This window comes from Panthera pardus, unplaced genomic scaffold, assembly GCF_024362965.1.
Source record: "Panthera pardus isolate Hobbes unplaced genomic scaffold, ASM2436296v1 HiC_scaffold_16, whole genome shotgun sequence".
Classification (NCBI taxonomy): Eukaryota; Metazoa; Chordata; class Mammalia; order Carnivora; family Felidae; genus Panthera; species Panthera pardus.
The window spans coordinates 142,396-159,492 of NW_026526721.1; the positions used below are offsets into that span (position 1 = coordinate 142,396).

Genomic DNA, 17,097 nt, shown 5'->3' on the forward strand with positions numbered 1-17,097 from the left:
GGTTTCGGCTCAGGTCATGGTCTGTTTCGTGAGTTCGAGCCCCACGTCTGGCTCTACACTGGCAGTGCAGAGCCTGTTTGGAATATTCTCTCTCTCTCCCTCTTCCTCTCTCTCTCTCTTCCTCTCTCTCCCCCTTGCTCTCTGCCCCTCACCCACTCAGCTGTCTCTGCCTTTCTCAAAACAAATAAATAAACTTTAAGGATAAATTAAATTAAATTAAATGAAAATAACAAACAGAAACCAGAATCAAGAGATAACATATTTCCCTTTTAGGATTAGAAATCTGTTTTCACTGTGGCAATTGTGGTTGTGATATAAGCTTCCACATACTATTGGTAGGTGTATAATCAGCCAATCTTTCTGGAGGGCAAATTGGAAAGATCCACCAAAGCAAAAAACACCATACATACACCCTACAAATTTACCCAATAGAAATCTAGCAAACAGTAAACAAGATTTATGTAAAAGGAAGTCCATTACAGCATGGCTTATCATAATGAAAAGTCATTAAATAAACCACCAATATGGCTCTTTTAAAATCAACAAAATACTCTTTCTTGATAATTTGAAAGCTCTCGTCATGTACATACACAGGTGGTTTTCATTTATTGTAACATTTTTGTCAAATATAACACACCTACCAAAAAAGTGTATTAAAAACTGCCTTACAGTCTGTCAAATATAGTTTTCCAGCAAACACTTGTGCAGCCAATACCAGAATACTGCCAGCCCCCCCAACCTTTCCACCCCAGCCTGGCTGATACGAAAATGAGGGCGGAAAACCTCCCTGAAAAGGAGAGGGAAGCTCTGAAGTGTGCGGCTCCTGCGCTACCACTCCAGCAGTCTGAAGGAAGAAGCCTACTTCACTACCCAGCACGAGAACGATTTTCTCCTGGCCTGAGCAGCAGCCCAGCCAATGAGAAACTGCCAAACCTAGCCAAGGAGAAGCAGCCGCCATCCTCCAATGGGCTTTCATTTCAAGCAGCCCCGCCCACCCCTTCTCCCTACTGATTGGTTCTCCAGACTTGCCTGTGCTTCCCTACAGCCTGCCTGCCCTGGATTGCGGTTCCCCTGCTATTCGCGAATAAACCGGCTTCGCTGGTATAATAACGATTTTATTTTCAAAGTTGACACCATCACAGGCCCCCCCCTCTTAACAGTAACCACCATCCTGATTCTCAGGGGAACCAGGTCCCTGATCTCCTTTAGAGTCTCACCACTTACATTCATAAACGATACCTTTTAACACTTTCTAATTTTACATAATTGAATCAAAAGTTCTTTGATGTCTTGCTTCTTTCACTCAACATTAGGTCTACAATGTTTATTCTGCAGGCATCTGTTTTCATCTAGCTTTAAAATATAAACAGGAGCTGTCTGGACTATAGGATTATGGGTCTTTATCCAAATTGGGAAAACACACACACACACACACAAACTAGTAAGTCAGTTATTCATAAAGGTATTATTGTTGACTTGTGTAACTTTTTTGTATTTTATTTTTAAAGTAAAATGTATTACTCTTTTTTAAATGCTGAGAAAAATTCATAATCCCATTGGTCAGATAATCTCTCTAAACAACCATGGGCCAATCCAGCCTACCACCTGTTTTTGTATGGCCTGCAAGCCAAGAATGATTTTTAATGGTTTTTAAAAATCAAAAGAATATGCCATACTCGCTTATGGTTTTATGACTGCTTCTGCACTACAATGGCAGAGCTGAGTAACCATATGGTCTACTAGCCAGAGAAAAAGTCTGCAAACCCTGCTCTAAACCATGAGAAGCAGCAGTCCAGGTGAAGCTAACTTTAAACTAGAGAGAAGAAACCAGCACCTGGCCAACTGAACAGGGATCTGGAATGCAATACCAGCACCTGGCCAACTGAACAGGGATCTGGAATGCAATACCAGGGTTCCATAGCTGCCGAAGTACTCTTCATCCTGCCACGTGTCTTCAGGATCACACTCCTCCAAATGCTTCCCAAGGTGGTTTGCAGGTATGTACCCGCAGCAGCCTGCACGCTCGCCCCACCACCAATCAGCAGTTGTCTGTCTCAGGACGAGAATTTTTTCCCCTCTCAAAAAGCTGAGCTGGAAAAAAACATACACAGAAGTCAAAATTCAAGAAAAACCTGAAAGTGGTATTTCAATTGTGGCTCAGTCATAAATCCCCCATAACTGGGGCCCAAATCACAGCTATTTCAAAAAGGACACAACAGGTAATTATACCAACTCACAATTTGTGAAAATGATACCAAGGTTTAGAGATTTTTATGGAACATCTACATGAAAGAAAAGCACATGGTATTTTTTAAAGGAAAGATGAAACATTTTCAAATGGCTTAGGACAGAATTTCTGAACAGCCGCTTCACAGTAATTCAGCTATGTGGTAGGTGATTCATTTACTGGGTTACAAAGTAGAAAAAGCTACATTCGAGTCAGTATCTTTATCTTATAGCCTTATTTTTCATTAACTAGAATAGGTTCTAAACCAAGGTTTCCAAACAGAAATTGGAGCAGGTGCTTCCCCCGATTCCTTACCAGGTATCTTTCACCTAAGGCTTGGGACTGGAACTTGTTAGGGTAGGAAGAGAAGGGTCACTCACAGGTCTCACTGGGCTCTAAACGTCTGAATACTCTTTACTTAACTTTGGTATGACTTCTTCAAATATCACATCTACTTCTGTCATTTAGCATACTGAATCAAAAAAAAACACGGACCGAGGCCCATGGCCACTGCACGTGAGCAAGTGCGTCAGGTTACCTGCGTCTGGTCAGTGGCAGAATAGTCTGCAATGGCCACAAACTCTTCTGGGTGCGCACTCTCCTGGAGATGCTCCTGGCCACCACATTCCATGAGACCCTCTCCCTCCTGCTCAAAGCAAAGGAAAGAACAGGAGATGACTATGGTGCTTCTCTTTCTGTCCATCCTAATAACTTGTAGCCTTTTGGTTATTTCATTTGGGTTCAAATGAAGATTCGTGTGACCAGATTTAATCATACGAGTTGAGTCATCTTCAGTAGCAGGATCAAGGGATCTCACCTTCGCTCTACCTTCATGTCTCTAGTACAAAATTATTAATACATCCTAAAGAGAACATCAAAGAAAGAAATAAGAGGCACTTTTAGCATCTACCTGGTAACTGACCCTGAACATCATCCTCAAAGTAGTGACCAGCCCTAAGAGAAAGACGACCTGTTCCTGGGCATCACGCTCTGGGGGCCTTGTCAGACCCGAGGGCAGAACTGCAGAATTGGGCAGGCCTCAGGAAGGTGCTAGGGACCGGCACAACCCTCGCAGCCTCACTCAGACTGCACTGCTGCTGTCACATGCTGCTCAGGACCCAGAAGGGGAGCCCTAGAGTGCACCTGCCCAGTCTCCACTTTCCATCAGAACAGACTTGCCAGGAAGACACCCATTGGGGGTGGGAGAACCTCCAACCACACATTCCAGTTCAATGAAGCAACCCTGTCCCCATATATACATTTTAAACAAATTTTCCTAAACATAAATGTAATTCACATTCTTTGGAAAATGTGTGAAAGCACAAGTGTACCCAGAGGAAAATTACAACCATCTGTAATCTTGCTCACTGGTCAGGGATAATGATTAACATACTAACATTTATATTCTTTCCAGCTTTTTTTTTTAAGTGTACATATAATATGTGCATATAGGGTATTTATGGAGATCATATAATTCTGCCTTGTGACAAATTTCCCACTCATTAAATTGTGAGTATTTGGGGCGCCTGGGTGGCACAGTCAGTTGAGCGTCCAACTTAGGCTCAGGTCATGATCTCGTGGTTCTTGAGTTTGAGCTCCACGTCAGGCTCTGTGCTGACAGCTCAGAGCCTGGAACCTGCTTCGGATTCTGTGTGTGTGTCTCTCTCTGCCCCTCCCCTGCTCATGCTCTGTCTCTGTCTCAAAAATAAATAAACATTAAAAAAATTTTTTTAATTGTATTTTCCTCATTAAATTACTTCTAAATACATTTCTAATATCTGATAGTATTCCATTCTATGAATAATCTTAATTTATTTATCTAATCTCATTATGTATTCTTAAACTGTTTTCAGTTTTTACGCTACAAATTATGTAAGACAAACTTTTTTTTTAAATTTTTTTTAACACTTACTTATTATTGACAGAGAAAGACAGAGCATGAGCATGGGAGGGGCAGAGAGAAGAGACACAGACTCCGAAGCAGGCTGCAGGCTCTGAGCTGTCAGCACAGAGCCCGATGTGGGGCTCGAACTCACGGACCGTGAGATCATGACCTGAGCCAAAACCAAGAGTCAGATGCCCACCCAGGTGCCCCACTTTTATAACTTCTGATATCACCACCAAATACCCTCCAGAAAGGTAGCTCCTCAGACCTACATAAGACTAAAAGAGGGGCACCGGGGTGGCTCAGTCAGCTAAGCATCCAACTCTTGATAGCGGCTCAGGTCATGATCTCACAGTCGTGGGTTCAAGCCCCGTGTTGGGCTCTGCACCAACAGCATGGAGCCTGCTTGGGATTCGCTCTCTCTCCACCCTGCCCCTCGCTCCCCCTCCCCCGCTCATTCTCGCTCTCTAGTCTCTGAATAATCATAAAAGAAAACAGTGAATGGTTTTCCCACACCCTTATCAACAGTGGACACGCATCATCACTCAACTCTGCCAGTTTGATGTGGAGACACTGTCTTTGTTAGTTCCGTTTGCCTTTATTTTTTTAATAATTTTACAATTTATTATTTTATCTTATTTTATTTTAATTTTATTTTTTGACAGAAAGCAGGGGAGAGGGGCAAAGGGAGGGAAAGAGAATCTTAAGTAGGCTCCATGCTCAGTGCAGGGCCCAAGCTGGAGATCAATCCCATGACCCTGGGATCATGACCTGAGCCGAAATCAAGAGTCAGACGTTGAACTGACTGAGCCACCCAGGTGCTCCGGTTCCATCTGCCTTTAATTTTTAGTGAGGTCAAACATGTTTTTCAAGTACTTTTTGGTCATCTTTTTTGTTAGTTGCCTATCTGTATCCTTTGCACATTTTCTTACTACAGTAATCTGATTCATTTTACACAGTATAATTTCCTTTTTAGCTTGCTCCCCTTCCCCTGCCCCTGTTCCACCTACATCATCAGCTTCTCACCGCCCTCCCTAACCTTTACCAGTCACCTGGCACATCCTCCCACACTTTCTCCATGTTCGTGTCACACACGCATCCATGCACACATACACCCACACACATGTGGTTTTTCTTCTGACATAGTTGTTTGTGAAGAATGTCACAAACCCTTTTATTAATTTTGGGGTTTTCTTACTCACATTATAACTTGCAAAAAAACCTCCCCAATTCTTAGAACTCTAATTTATAATTTCCAATGACTATATAATACTCTACAAAAGGAATTCTTCCTGATTCTTCAGTCACCCTTGATTGATGGACTTTCTCTTGGTGTCCAACTTTCTACCACCATAAACAACGTGGCCACAAACATCTCTACACATTTACCCTTATGTAATGATATCTTCCTTCTGTGGGATAGATTATCAGGGCTGAAAAATATGCATGGTTTTCATTCACACGTTTGCCAGATTCTTTCCACCAAAGGTGCAGCACTTCACGCCTCACGGCAACGCAGCGAGTGCTCTCTGCTTGAATACTCACCAGCAACCGGCATTATCACAGTCTTTAATTTTTTCCAGAGTTTTAGATATAAAGACACCAGAAAAGTAAATATGTAGGGAAACAAGACTATTTCTTATCCTTTATAAGAAAGACTTAAACAGTATACGGAAACAATAATTCATTATGGGGCTTATGACATATAAAGAAGTAAAGTATGTTACAACAATAGTACAAATAGCACAAAAATGGGGACTGGTAAAGGCAAGTAATTTGGAGGAATCTTGCATCATGAAGTGGTCGGCAAAAAAAAAAGACTGAGATAGGTTAAAGATGCATATCACAATTTCTTGGGTAACCACTAACATATCAGTAAAAGATACACATGAAAAGCCAATAGAGGAGATAATGTGGAATTGCAAACAATATTTTATTAATCTAAAAGGAGGCAAGAATGGAGAAAGGTACAAAGAATATGCAAAGAAGAAATAGAAGAACAGCAAGATGTTAGACTTAACCATACCAGTCATTATGTTAAATGTTAACAGACTAAATACTCCAATTTAAGAGCAGAAGTTACCCAACAAGGGGGAAAAATGACATACCTATAGGCTCTTTACAAGAGAAACATTTTAAATATATGGACTTAGATTTAAAATAGATTCAAAATATTGGTGTATGTGTACCACGCAAGCTGGTACAGCTGTATTAACATAAGACAAAATAGACACAGGGCAAGAAATATTAATAGGTAAAAAGAAAGACTTCATAAAAATCCATCAATCTAGAAAGTAAAATCTACCCTAAATCCATGCACCAAGTAACAGATTCAAAATATATGAAGCAAAAAGTGATAGACTCAAAAGGAAATTAAAAAAAAAAGACAAATCCACAATCAAAAAGGACATTTTTGAAGCTCATCCCTCTCAGTAACTGACACAACAAATGGGCAAAAAGTCAGAAAGGACACAAAAGACTTAAACAACGCTAATAACCCATTTGACCTTAATGACATTTATAGAAAACCAACAACCACAGCAAACATGCTCTTTGCACATGCATGTGGAACATTCACCAAAACAGCCCATCTGACTAGGTCACAAAGCAGGCCTGAATAAACTTCCAAACGCTGAAACTTTAAATAGTATCTTTTCTGAACAACATAATCAAGCCAAAATTAAATAACAAAAAGATAAGCAAAAATTCCTAAATGTCTGAAAATAGATAACGCATGTCTGAATAGCCCAGAAATTTTCTAATTTCCACTATAACATATTAGAAAGTATTTTAACTGATCAACAATGAAAATATGATGTATATAAGTGTGTGAGGTACAGCAAACTGACGGTCAGAGGTAAAGTTACACCTTTAAAAACATATATTAGAGAAGGAAGGTTTTTTTTGTGTGTGTTTTTTTTTTTAACATTTATTTATTTTTTGAGAGACAGAGACAGAGCATGAGTGGGGAGGGGACAGAGAGAGAGGGAGTCACAGATTCCAAAGCAGGCTCCAGGCTCTGAGCTGTCAGCACAGAGCCAGACGCGGGGCTCGAACTCACAGACTGTGAGATCATGACCTGACCCCAAGTAGGACTCTTAACCGACTGAGCCAGCCAGGCGCCCCTTAAAGAGAAGGAAGGTTTAAATCAGTGATCTAAACTTCCATCACAAGATGCTATAAAAATAGAAAATGAAACCCAAAGTATAAAAGAGATAAAGAGAAAAAAGAGAAAACCAATGAGATAGAAAACAGATGAACACAGAGAAATTCAACAAAGACAAAACTGGTTCTTTGAAAAGATGAAAGTGATAAAACCCCTTAAAGGTGATCAGGGGAAGGAAAGATAAAACACAAATTTTGAATAGCAGGCATCTCTTCTGTAATGAAGAGCGCTATTAACCGGATGAACACAAACAGTACAGAAATACTTCCATGACAGATGCCCAAGTAATTAAGAACTAAATAACAAGATATCATTTCTAACTCATCAGACTGAGCAAACTTTCAAAGTCTGATGCTCTCAAGTGTTACCAAGCACTATATGGGTTCCTGGCAGACCCGTAAACTGGAGAACAACTGATCACTATCTAGTAAAACTGAAAATATGCAATCCCTTCCACCCTGCAATGTCATTACTAAGTATACACCAGAGAGCACGTATGCACAAGGAGATGTGTAGGATATTTACTGCAGCACTGCTGGAAATAGACAAAAACTGGAAACATCAAGTGTCCACAAAAGGGAAATAAATAAAATGTGGTATACATCTACTGTATAACAGTAAGACTGCAACTGACCTGCATACATCAAGGGCAAATCCCCCAAAAATAACATTAGTGGAGGGGCGCCTGGGTGGCTCAGCTGGTCAAGCATCTGACTTCAGCTCAGGTCACGATCTCTCAGTTCATGTTCTGACAGCTCAGAGCTGGAGCCTGCTTCAGATTCTGTGTCTCCCTCTCTCTCTGTCCCTCCCCTGCTAGCGTGCACACACACTCTCTCTCTCTCTCTCTCTCTCTCTCAAAAATAAATGTTAAAAAAACTTTTTTTCAGTAACATTAGTGGAAAAAGCAAGCAGCAGATGACACAGAATATGAAGCCACTTAATTAAAATCTAAAAAGCACACACAAAGAGTATCATATGTTGGTCAAAGATGCCTATACTAGGTATAAAAACGTAAAAAAATGGTGCAGAAGCACAAAGATCAATTTATAATTCACAGTAGTATTTGCCTGTGGAAACAGAGGAAGAAGAATGGGGCTGGGGCACAAACTTTATCTATGGTTTCCTTCAAAATATATACATATATGTATATATATTTACATTCTAAAGCAAATACAACAAAATGTTAACAAGTTTCACTTTTGTGTGGCATGTACAAATAATGTTTGCAATATTATTCTATAAAGTTCCGACATTTTAAAAATTTCTCAAAAGAATAGGACATCCATGGAATTAAAAAGTTTTATGATTAAGAAAGATTAATGACACAACTATGAATCAAATCTATATATGAAAACCCAAATGAAATTAGAACAACCATTAGAAGGCTAGAAAAAAAAGAAATGTTAAAATTGGACATCACAGATATAAAAATGTTTGATTTTTTAAAAAAGATTATTTGAGTATTCATTTGGTTTTTAATTTGATATAATCAACATTCCTTGAAATGTAGGGTAATCTTCTTTTTACTAATAAGTTGAATGAAACTAGATGTGTTACAGGCAGAAAAAAAAGTATGAATATATAAATCACTTCTAATGTGTCTAACCTGCTTGTAAGACATTATGCCTAGGACCTTATTAAACAACTAAAACAATGTGCTTGCTTCACCAGCACAGGTACCAAAGGTAGGTTTCCTGGGAGGTGTTTATGATGCCCAATTCAGAATGCCATCTGTAATTTCCTCTATTTAAGCATCCCATGGTTGGTGGCTAAGCTCTGCTCTCTGCAATGTTCATAGTTTTTAAATACAGGTTCTTACATACCAGACCTGAAATTACCTGCAATTCACTTCTGGGGCAGTCATCTGACGTTGCCATGGTTCTCTTAGGATCTGCCGCATAGCTGCCGCTTTTAATGTTTCATTTTCCCCTCCATTTCTACTTTTGAAAAGAGAGAGAATGAGAAAATACTTTGTTACCCTGCATAATAATTAAGTTTGCTTCACTTCTACGGTCCATGATAAAGATCCTATGCCAGAAGGAAGTAAAACTGGTTTTTAAAAAATGAAACAGAAATCAAATTTATAAATGAAATTCTTCATGAAAACAATAGAAAGCATTTGAAATTTATGAACTTCTGTGTGTTTTCTTCACTAGTCTACAAAGATGCTGATCTTATTTATTGAATGAATACTGTTAGTTTCTGTTAGATTACTGAATTGATTTAAAACAACAAATTAATGCCAAATCTTTTCTTGGAACCCTGATAGCCTTCACTCCAATTAAAATTCCTTACCGTGAAAATCAAGGAAACCTCATTTGAAATGTAGTCCGGAGACCAGCAGGGGGAGCTCTCACACCCTACCACTCCTTATAGACCAGACAGGAAAAAGTTCACTTTCCTACCACAGCAAGGGTCTCCTACCCAGGCAGCAGCCCAGCCAATGAGAAACAGCCAAACAGCCTTAGCCCAGCCAATCAGGAAGGGTGACCACCCACACTCACTTTCCTCCAATGGACTTTCCTTCAAAGCAGCTCCTCCCCACTTCCTCCTTTTTTTTTCTTTCTTTTTTTTAATAGAGAAGGTGAGCAGAGGAGGAGGGGAGGTGCAGGGAGAGAGGGAGATAAAGAGAATCTTAAGCAGGCTCTACGCTCAGCCCTGAGCCCCATGATGGGGTCCTGGGGCTTGATGTCACAACCTTGTGATCATGACCTGAGCCCAAATCAAGGGTGAAATGCTCAACAGAATGAGCCACCCAGGTGCCCCACCTCTTTTTTCTCTATATAAAGTAACCTTCCTCTCCTACACTAGTCCATTTGCCAGTAGTTTCCCCATAGATTGCAGGTCTGAAATTGTAATTCCTCTGTCATTTCCAAATAAACCCACTTTTCTGGTAAAATAACTGGTTGTTTTATTTTCAAGGTCAACAGCACCTGGGGCTTTCAAGTGTTTCCACTAACAGGAACCAAAAAGTCTACATCTTCCAGAGGCTTTCCCTTCTCATTCTCAGTTCTCATTTTTCCCCGTGACCGTATAATCCATACTATACTCCAACATGAATGTGTTTTTTCTTACATAACAATTCTTTGTTTAAAATGCATGCTTCACTTATTCATGACTTAATACTTATTTTTGTGGGATCTATAATTACAATGTGAAAATTAACAGAACAGAGTCGTTTAGAATGGAGTCAGAGGAGGCCAGCAATGAGTGCTACCTGCAGACCCACCAGAAAGAGCAGATCCCGCAGTGGATACTACTACACTCTTCTAGCAGCAGAAAGGATTTCCTCCTCCCCCCAGCAACAGTACAACCAATGAGAGACTATCACAACCCAACCAATCAGAAGCCACTACACTTTCAACTCTCAGCCATAGACTGCTTATGCTGGATTGTAATTATCTGCCATTCTTAAATAAACCCAATTTTGCTGGCAAAATACCTAGCAGGGTTTTGTTGTTTTTGTTTTAGGGTTAACAACAAACACTAATATATATACATTGTATTTTCACTGGAAAACACTGGCACTGGGGCCAGGGCGGGATGGAGCCTGGACAGGGCTGGTTTGCTGGAAGGGGCTGGGGAGGGTGAGGCTGGATCCGGTTGATGGGGCAGGGCCAGGTGGGCTGACCAGCCTGCGGCGGGGGGGTGGGGGTGGGGGGTGCGGCGGCGGGTAGACGACCCAGGATCAGGGACTAGTGGCCAAAGGCAATAGGGGATGGGAGGAGAAAGAATGAGGGGGATATGAAGGGAAACACAGGGCTTAGATGCAGGAGTACTACCAGGGGTAAGGAGGAAAGGGAGGGGGCTCACAGAAGATGAGGGCTCGCGCAGACGAAAGTGAGGTGGGCACCTCTCCGAGAAGGCGTGGCTGGGGAAAGCGGCACCGCGGTGTTGGGCGTGGGGGGGGGGGGGGGGGGGAGGAACCAGGGTGGTGGGCGTGGCCGGGAAGGGGCGTGGCCCTGCAGTCGCCGAGCTTGCAGTCAGCGGCCAGAGCTCCTAGCACATAAGAGGGAGGTTCGGGGGTCTTCAAGGGGATAGAGGCCTCGGTCGGCCTACTGACGCACACGCCCGGCGAAGACCCTCACTTGGCACGTCCTACCTCAGTTCGGTCCAGCCGCCTGAGCTGCCCACAAGAAACCTACCTCAGCCGCCTTTCTCCGCTGAGTTCTGCGTCCACACCGCCGGTGCGGAGGGGCAGACAGCGCTTACCAGGAGCCCGAGCCACCGCCCTCGGCCCGCGCAAGCGCAGTACGCGCAGGCCGGCAGCGGACAGAACCCCTCCCTAGGCCCCGCTCCCTACGCCTGCGCAGTCCGCACTCGTCCCTAAGTCCGGGTAACGGAGCCCCCGTCTTCGGCCCCACGCAGGCGCAGTCGCTCAGGCCCGTCTAGGAGAAGGACCAGTTCTGGGCCAAGCGCGTCGCGCAGGCGCACTTCACGAGTCCCGTCTCCCGTAGTGGCGCGCACGGGGAACACGGAGCCCCCTTCTGTGCCCGCTGAGCCTCCTGTAGGGGCGGGGTCAGCGGTGGGGTTGCAGCCGGTTGTGGGTCCCCAGCCTGGCTGAGGCGGTGGGTGGCGGAGACCCGAACCGTACGCGAGTTGGGGATGTGGAGCGGTGGCTGCCGGACCCGAGTTAGTGGAGGGGGGGGACAGTGGAGGCCTCACCCAGTGTTGGGAGCGAGGCAGCAGGGGCCGCTGCCGGACTTTGGTTAGGAGGTGGGGCAGCGGGGGCTGCGGATGGACCCGGGTTAGGGGGTGGGGCTGGAGGGGCCGGGACCGTACCCGGGTTAGGGGGTGGGGCAGCCTGGGCCAGGGCCGGACCCGGGTTTAGGGGGTGGGGTAGCGGGGGCTGCGGGTGGACCCGGACGGATTAGGGGTGGGGCAGCGGGAACCGGGACCGTACCCGGGTTAGGGCGTGGGGCGGCGGGGGCTGTGGATGGACCCGGGTTAGGGGGTGGGGCAGCGGGGGCCGGGGCCGGACTCGGGTTAGGGGGTGGGGCAGCGGGGACTGCGGGTGGACCGGGATTAAGGGGTGGGGCAGCCTGGGCCAGGGCCGGACCAAGGTTAGGGGGTGGGGCAGCGGGGGCTGCGGCCGGTCCTGGAGTGGGGAACAGAAACCCATTGTGGGTGACAGAAATGGCAGATTTCTGGAGTAGGCCCTCCTTTTTTCTGCTTTTCTGTAATAATTCAGTTAGCTTTCCCATCCATGCTGTGAAGTGAGAACCATTTGACATTCTTTTCACTTGACAAATCAGACGTTGATTTAAGTTTTCATTTCACCAAGAAGTTTGATATTAGAAGTGAAATAGGGAAACGTTAGTGCCCTTACTGTGTGGTGGTCTCAAGGTGGGCAGGTAGCAGCACTGTAGTAGGGGTGGGGGGTCGGGGGGAGGTGGTAGGAAAAGGTAGTCAAAATCACGCAGACAATGGAGTAGTGGTTGCCCAGGGGAGGAGAGGAGAGTAAAGAGGTGAAGTTGATGGGTATGGGGTTTGCGTTTTTACAAGATGAAAAGAGTTAGGGAGATGGATGTTGACAATGGTTGCACGCGAGGGAAATATATTTAATACCACTGAACTGTGCATTTATAAATGGTGAAGGTGGTAAATTTTGTGTGCATTTGACCACGATAAAAAAAAGCAGGAAAACAAACTGAGGAATGAAAAGGGAATTAAGTACATATTCTATAGATTTTTTGTTAATGTTTATTTATTTGAGAGAGAGCATGAGCAGGGGAGGGGGAGAGAGAGAAGAGAGAGAATCTGAAGCAGGCTCCACACCGACAGCAGAGAGCTTGATGTGGGTTCAAACTCCGGAACTGAGATCATTACCTGAGCCGGTATCAGACGCATAACAGCTTAACTGACTGAGCCACCCAGGCTCCCCTGGATTCTGTGAATTTTTAAAAGATGATGAACATATGATGAAGCTATATGTCAAAAATTTTAGCAAATCATAAAGTGGGAAAATTCCTTGAAAAACAACTTACCAAAACTAAACAAGAATATTTCGAAATGGGGCGCCTGGGTGGCTTAGTCGGTTGGCAACTGACTCTTGATTTCTGCTGGGGTAATGATCTCGTGGTGGTGGGACTGAGCCCTGTGTAAGGCTACGTGCTGAGTGTGGAGCCTGCTTGGGATTCTCTCTCTCCCTCTCTCTCTGCCCCTCCCCCGTTCATGGTGTGTGTGTGTGTGTGTGTGTGTGTGTGTGTGTGTGTGTGTGTCTTTCTCTTCCCCAAAATAAATAAATAAACATTTCAAAAAGACATTAGAAAATCTGCATAGTTCCATATTTGTTAAAGGAATTGATTTTATCATTTAAAACCTTCTCACAAAGAAGCCCAGATGGCTTCACTAGTAAATGCTTCCAAACATATTAGCAGAATATGATATCAGTGTTAAACATTTTCTTCCAGAAAATAAAGAAAAGTGCAATACTTCCTAACTGGTTCAATGAGGCCAGCATAACTCTGCTATAAATCAATCCAGTGAAAGATAAAATTACATATCATGACCAAGTGTGGTTTACTCTAAGAATGAAAGCTTGTTTAAAATTTAAAAATCAAAATTATTTCCACATTTCAGGTTATAGGATGAAAAACATAGGTGCAGAAAAAAACATTTCATAAAACTTGACACCCACTAAATTCACAAAACTAGAAATAAAAAGGAGTATTTTAATCTTAGTCATCTATTAAAAACAGATAACATAGCAAAATAGTGTGTGCTTTTCTCCTGGATTCAGGAAGAAAAGAAGGATGTCCTCTATCGTTTCTATTTAACAGTGGAAGGGTGATCTTACCCCAATGCAAGAAGGCAAAAGGAAGACAATGTGTAAAGACTCAAAGGAAAAAGTAAAACTCAATTCACAGATGGCATGATTGTGTATGCAGATAATCCAAAATAATCTATAAATAACGCATTATAATTAATAAGTGAATATCCTAGGCTGGAGATGAAGGACCAATATAGTAGCAATCAACAGAAATTGCAATCTAAAAATTCCATGTATAATAGTACCAAGTAACATCAAATGTCATCTTTCAGTAACTGACAACTGGACAAACACACACAGGATGTAGATCTAAACACAATCACACCAATGATTTAATTAACCATCATGTAATACACCAAACAACTACAGAATATACCTTATTAAGATCACATGGAATGTTAACCAAGATAGACAATATGCTTGCTGACCCGTAAAATAAGTCGCAATAAATTGGAAAGATTGAAATCTTAGCGTGTATTCTCTGACCGTAATGAAATACAATTAGAAATCTAGCAAAGTTCCAAATATTTGGAAAGTAAGCAGCATATATCTAAATAATCCATGGGTCAAAGGAAGAAACCAGAGAGTTTTAAAAAATTGAGTGTTAATGATTTAAAAAAAAAATTTTTTTAATGGAGCACGTGGGTGGCTTAGTCAGTTAAGTGCCCAACTTTAACGATCATGATCTCGTGAGTTCGAGCCCTACATCCAGCTCTCTGCTGACAGCTAGGAGCCTGGAGCCTGCTTCGGATTCTGTGTCTCCCTCTCTATGCCTCTCCCCTGCTCGCGCTCTCTCTCAAAAATAAATAAACATTAAAAAATTTTTTTTTTCATTGAGTGATAATGAAAATGTACTGCTGTGGTTTGAAAGTCTGTGTCCCCCAAATTCTTACATTGAAATCCTAACCCCCATTGGGATGGTGTTCAGAAGTGGGGCCTGGGGAAGGAGATTAGATCATTGGAGCAGAGCCTTCAAAAATGGGATCAGTGCCTTTATAAAAGACTACCTAGAGAGCTCCTTGCCCCTTCCACCATGCAAGGACACATGGGGAAAAACCGCCTTCTGTGGCCCAGTAAACCCTCACCAGACACTGAATTTGCATGATCTGGGATTTCCCAGCCTCTAAAACTGTGAGAAACAAATGTTTATTGTTTGTAAGCCACACAGTTTATGGTATCCTTGTTATTACTATCCAAATGGACTAACATGTACATTAATATTTGGGGGATGCAAATAAAGCAGAGCTTAGAAAGAAATTGATGCTTTCAGTGCTTACACTAGAATGGAAGAAAATTTAAAAGCAGTGATCTAAATTTCCAATTTAAGGGGCACCTGGGTGGCTCAGTCAGTTGGATGTCCAATTTCAGCTCAGGTGATGATCTCATGGTTCGTGAGTTCAAGCCCCACGTCAGGCTCTGTGCTGACAGCTCAGAGCCTGGAGCCTGCTTTGGATTCTGTGTTTCCCTCTCTCTCTGCCCCTCCCCTGCTTGCACTCTCTCTCAAAAATAAGCATTAGAAAAAAAATTTTTAAATAAAAAATAAAAAATAAAATTCCAATTTAAGAAGCTAAAATTAAAAAAGAAAAGCAAATTAAAAACAAAGTCAAAGAAAGAAAATATATTAACTAAATAAATGTTAAGTTAAATAAACAAGTCTGTGAACTAGGAAATAACAGAAAAAATTAACAAAGACAGAAGTTGGTTCTTTAAAAAAAAATTAATAGAATTGATCAATTTTTAGCAAGAATTATCAAGAGAAAAAAAGAAAAAAAACCTATCAATATTAGAAATAAAAAGGGGGACCTCTTCCCAGATCACACCAATATTAGAAAGATAAATGGCGGGGGGGGGGGGGGGGGGGGCGGGGCCTGGCTGGCTCAGTCAGTAGAGTAGGCAACTCTTGATCTCAGGTTGTGAGTTGGAGGCCCACATTGGGTGCAGAGATTACTTAAAATAAAATCTTCAAAAAAAACCAAAAAACAAAAAAATGGGGGGCGCCTGGCTGGCTCAGTTGGAGGAATATGCAACCCTTGATCTTGGGGTCATGAATTCGAGCCCCATGTTAGGCATAGAGATTACTTAAAAAAATAAAGAAAACATTTTTAAAAAGATAAATTAGAAGACCATGACCAACTTTATGCAAACACATTTGATAATTTGTATGAAATGGACAAATTCCTTTAAAGGCATTACCTTTATCAAAACTGACACAAAAGAAAATGAAAAATACATATAATAAATGAAATTTGTTAAAAACCTTCCCACAAAGACAATGTCAAACGCAAATTGTTTCATTGCTGAATTCTATTAAATGTGTAAAAAGATATAACGCCAACATTTAACAAAATTTTAAGAAAATAGGGGATGGACAGTTTCCATTTGTTTTATGAGGGAAACTTAACTCTGATACAAGCACCTGACAAATAAAAGAAAATTACAGACTGATATCTCTCATAAAAATAGACACAAAAATCCTCAATAAAATCTTAGAAAATCAAACCCAATGATAAGTGGAGGGGGTGATACATTATTAAGGTGGACTGGAGTTTACCCTAGTAGTGCCAAATTGGACTATAACACTTGCAAATCAATGCAATTTACAATCTCAACAGAATAAAGGAGAGGAAACATATGATCATTCAATCCTTTAAAAATGTTTTAAAGGATTTGACAAAACTCAATACTCAATCATGATGTTTTTAAACATCAGCGACGCAGGCAGGCTAGATCCAAGGACCCAGAGGAGGGAGTCCAGCAGAGGGACTTGGGCTTCCTGCAGGACAGAAATCAAATGTGAGCCGGAAAGTGAAGGAGTGAAAACAGACTTTACTGAACAGTGTGAGTGACAGAGAAGAGGAGATGGAGTGTCTGGGAGACTCAGAAAGAAGGAGTCTCATCGTCGCCGGGGGCTAGGGGTTTATATTGGAAAGGGGTCTAGGGTACGTAGGTGTTCCTTCAGGAATACGGGGTAGGGTCCCATCAAAGGCAAGTGTCAGGTGAATGATAGGTGTTATTCCATGAATCACCAAAGGTAGGGGGCATTGATG

The 17,097-nt window shown here is 42.3% G+C and overlaps 1 protein-coding gene across 7 annotated transcripts in view; it reads right to left on the bottom strand.

Annotated features, from left to right (window-relative positions):
- PRMT2 (protein arginine methyltransferase 2) overlaps nt 1–17,097 on the bottom strand; it is a 71,174-nt gene that overhangs the window by 25,390 nt on the left and 28,687 nt on the right. For 2 of the 7 annotated variants that reach the window (XM_019434675.2, XM_019434674.2), the window contains 3 exons: nt 9,102–9,215; nt 2,766–2,873; nt 1,909–2,091 (listed from right to left, as the gene is read on the bottom strand). In XM_019434675.2, coding sequence (XP_019290220.1) covers nt 1,909–2,091; nt 2,766–2,873; nt 9,102–9,155 — 345 coding nt within the window. In that variant the 5' untranslated portion in view covers nt 9,156–9,215. Of the gene's footprint in view, nt 1–1,908; nt 2,092–2,765; nt 2,874–9,101; nt 9,216–11,423; nt 11,581–17,097 lie in introns of those variants that run through there. The other 5 variants (XM_019434677.2, XM_019434673.2, XM_019434676.2 and 2 more) reach the window with 5 other exon arrangements.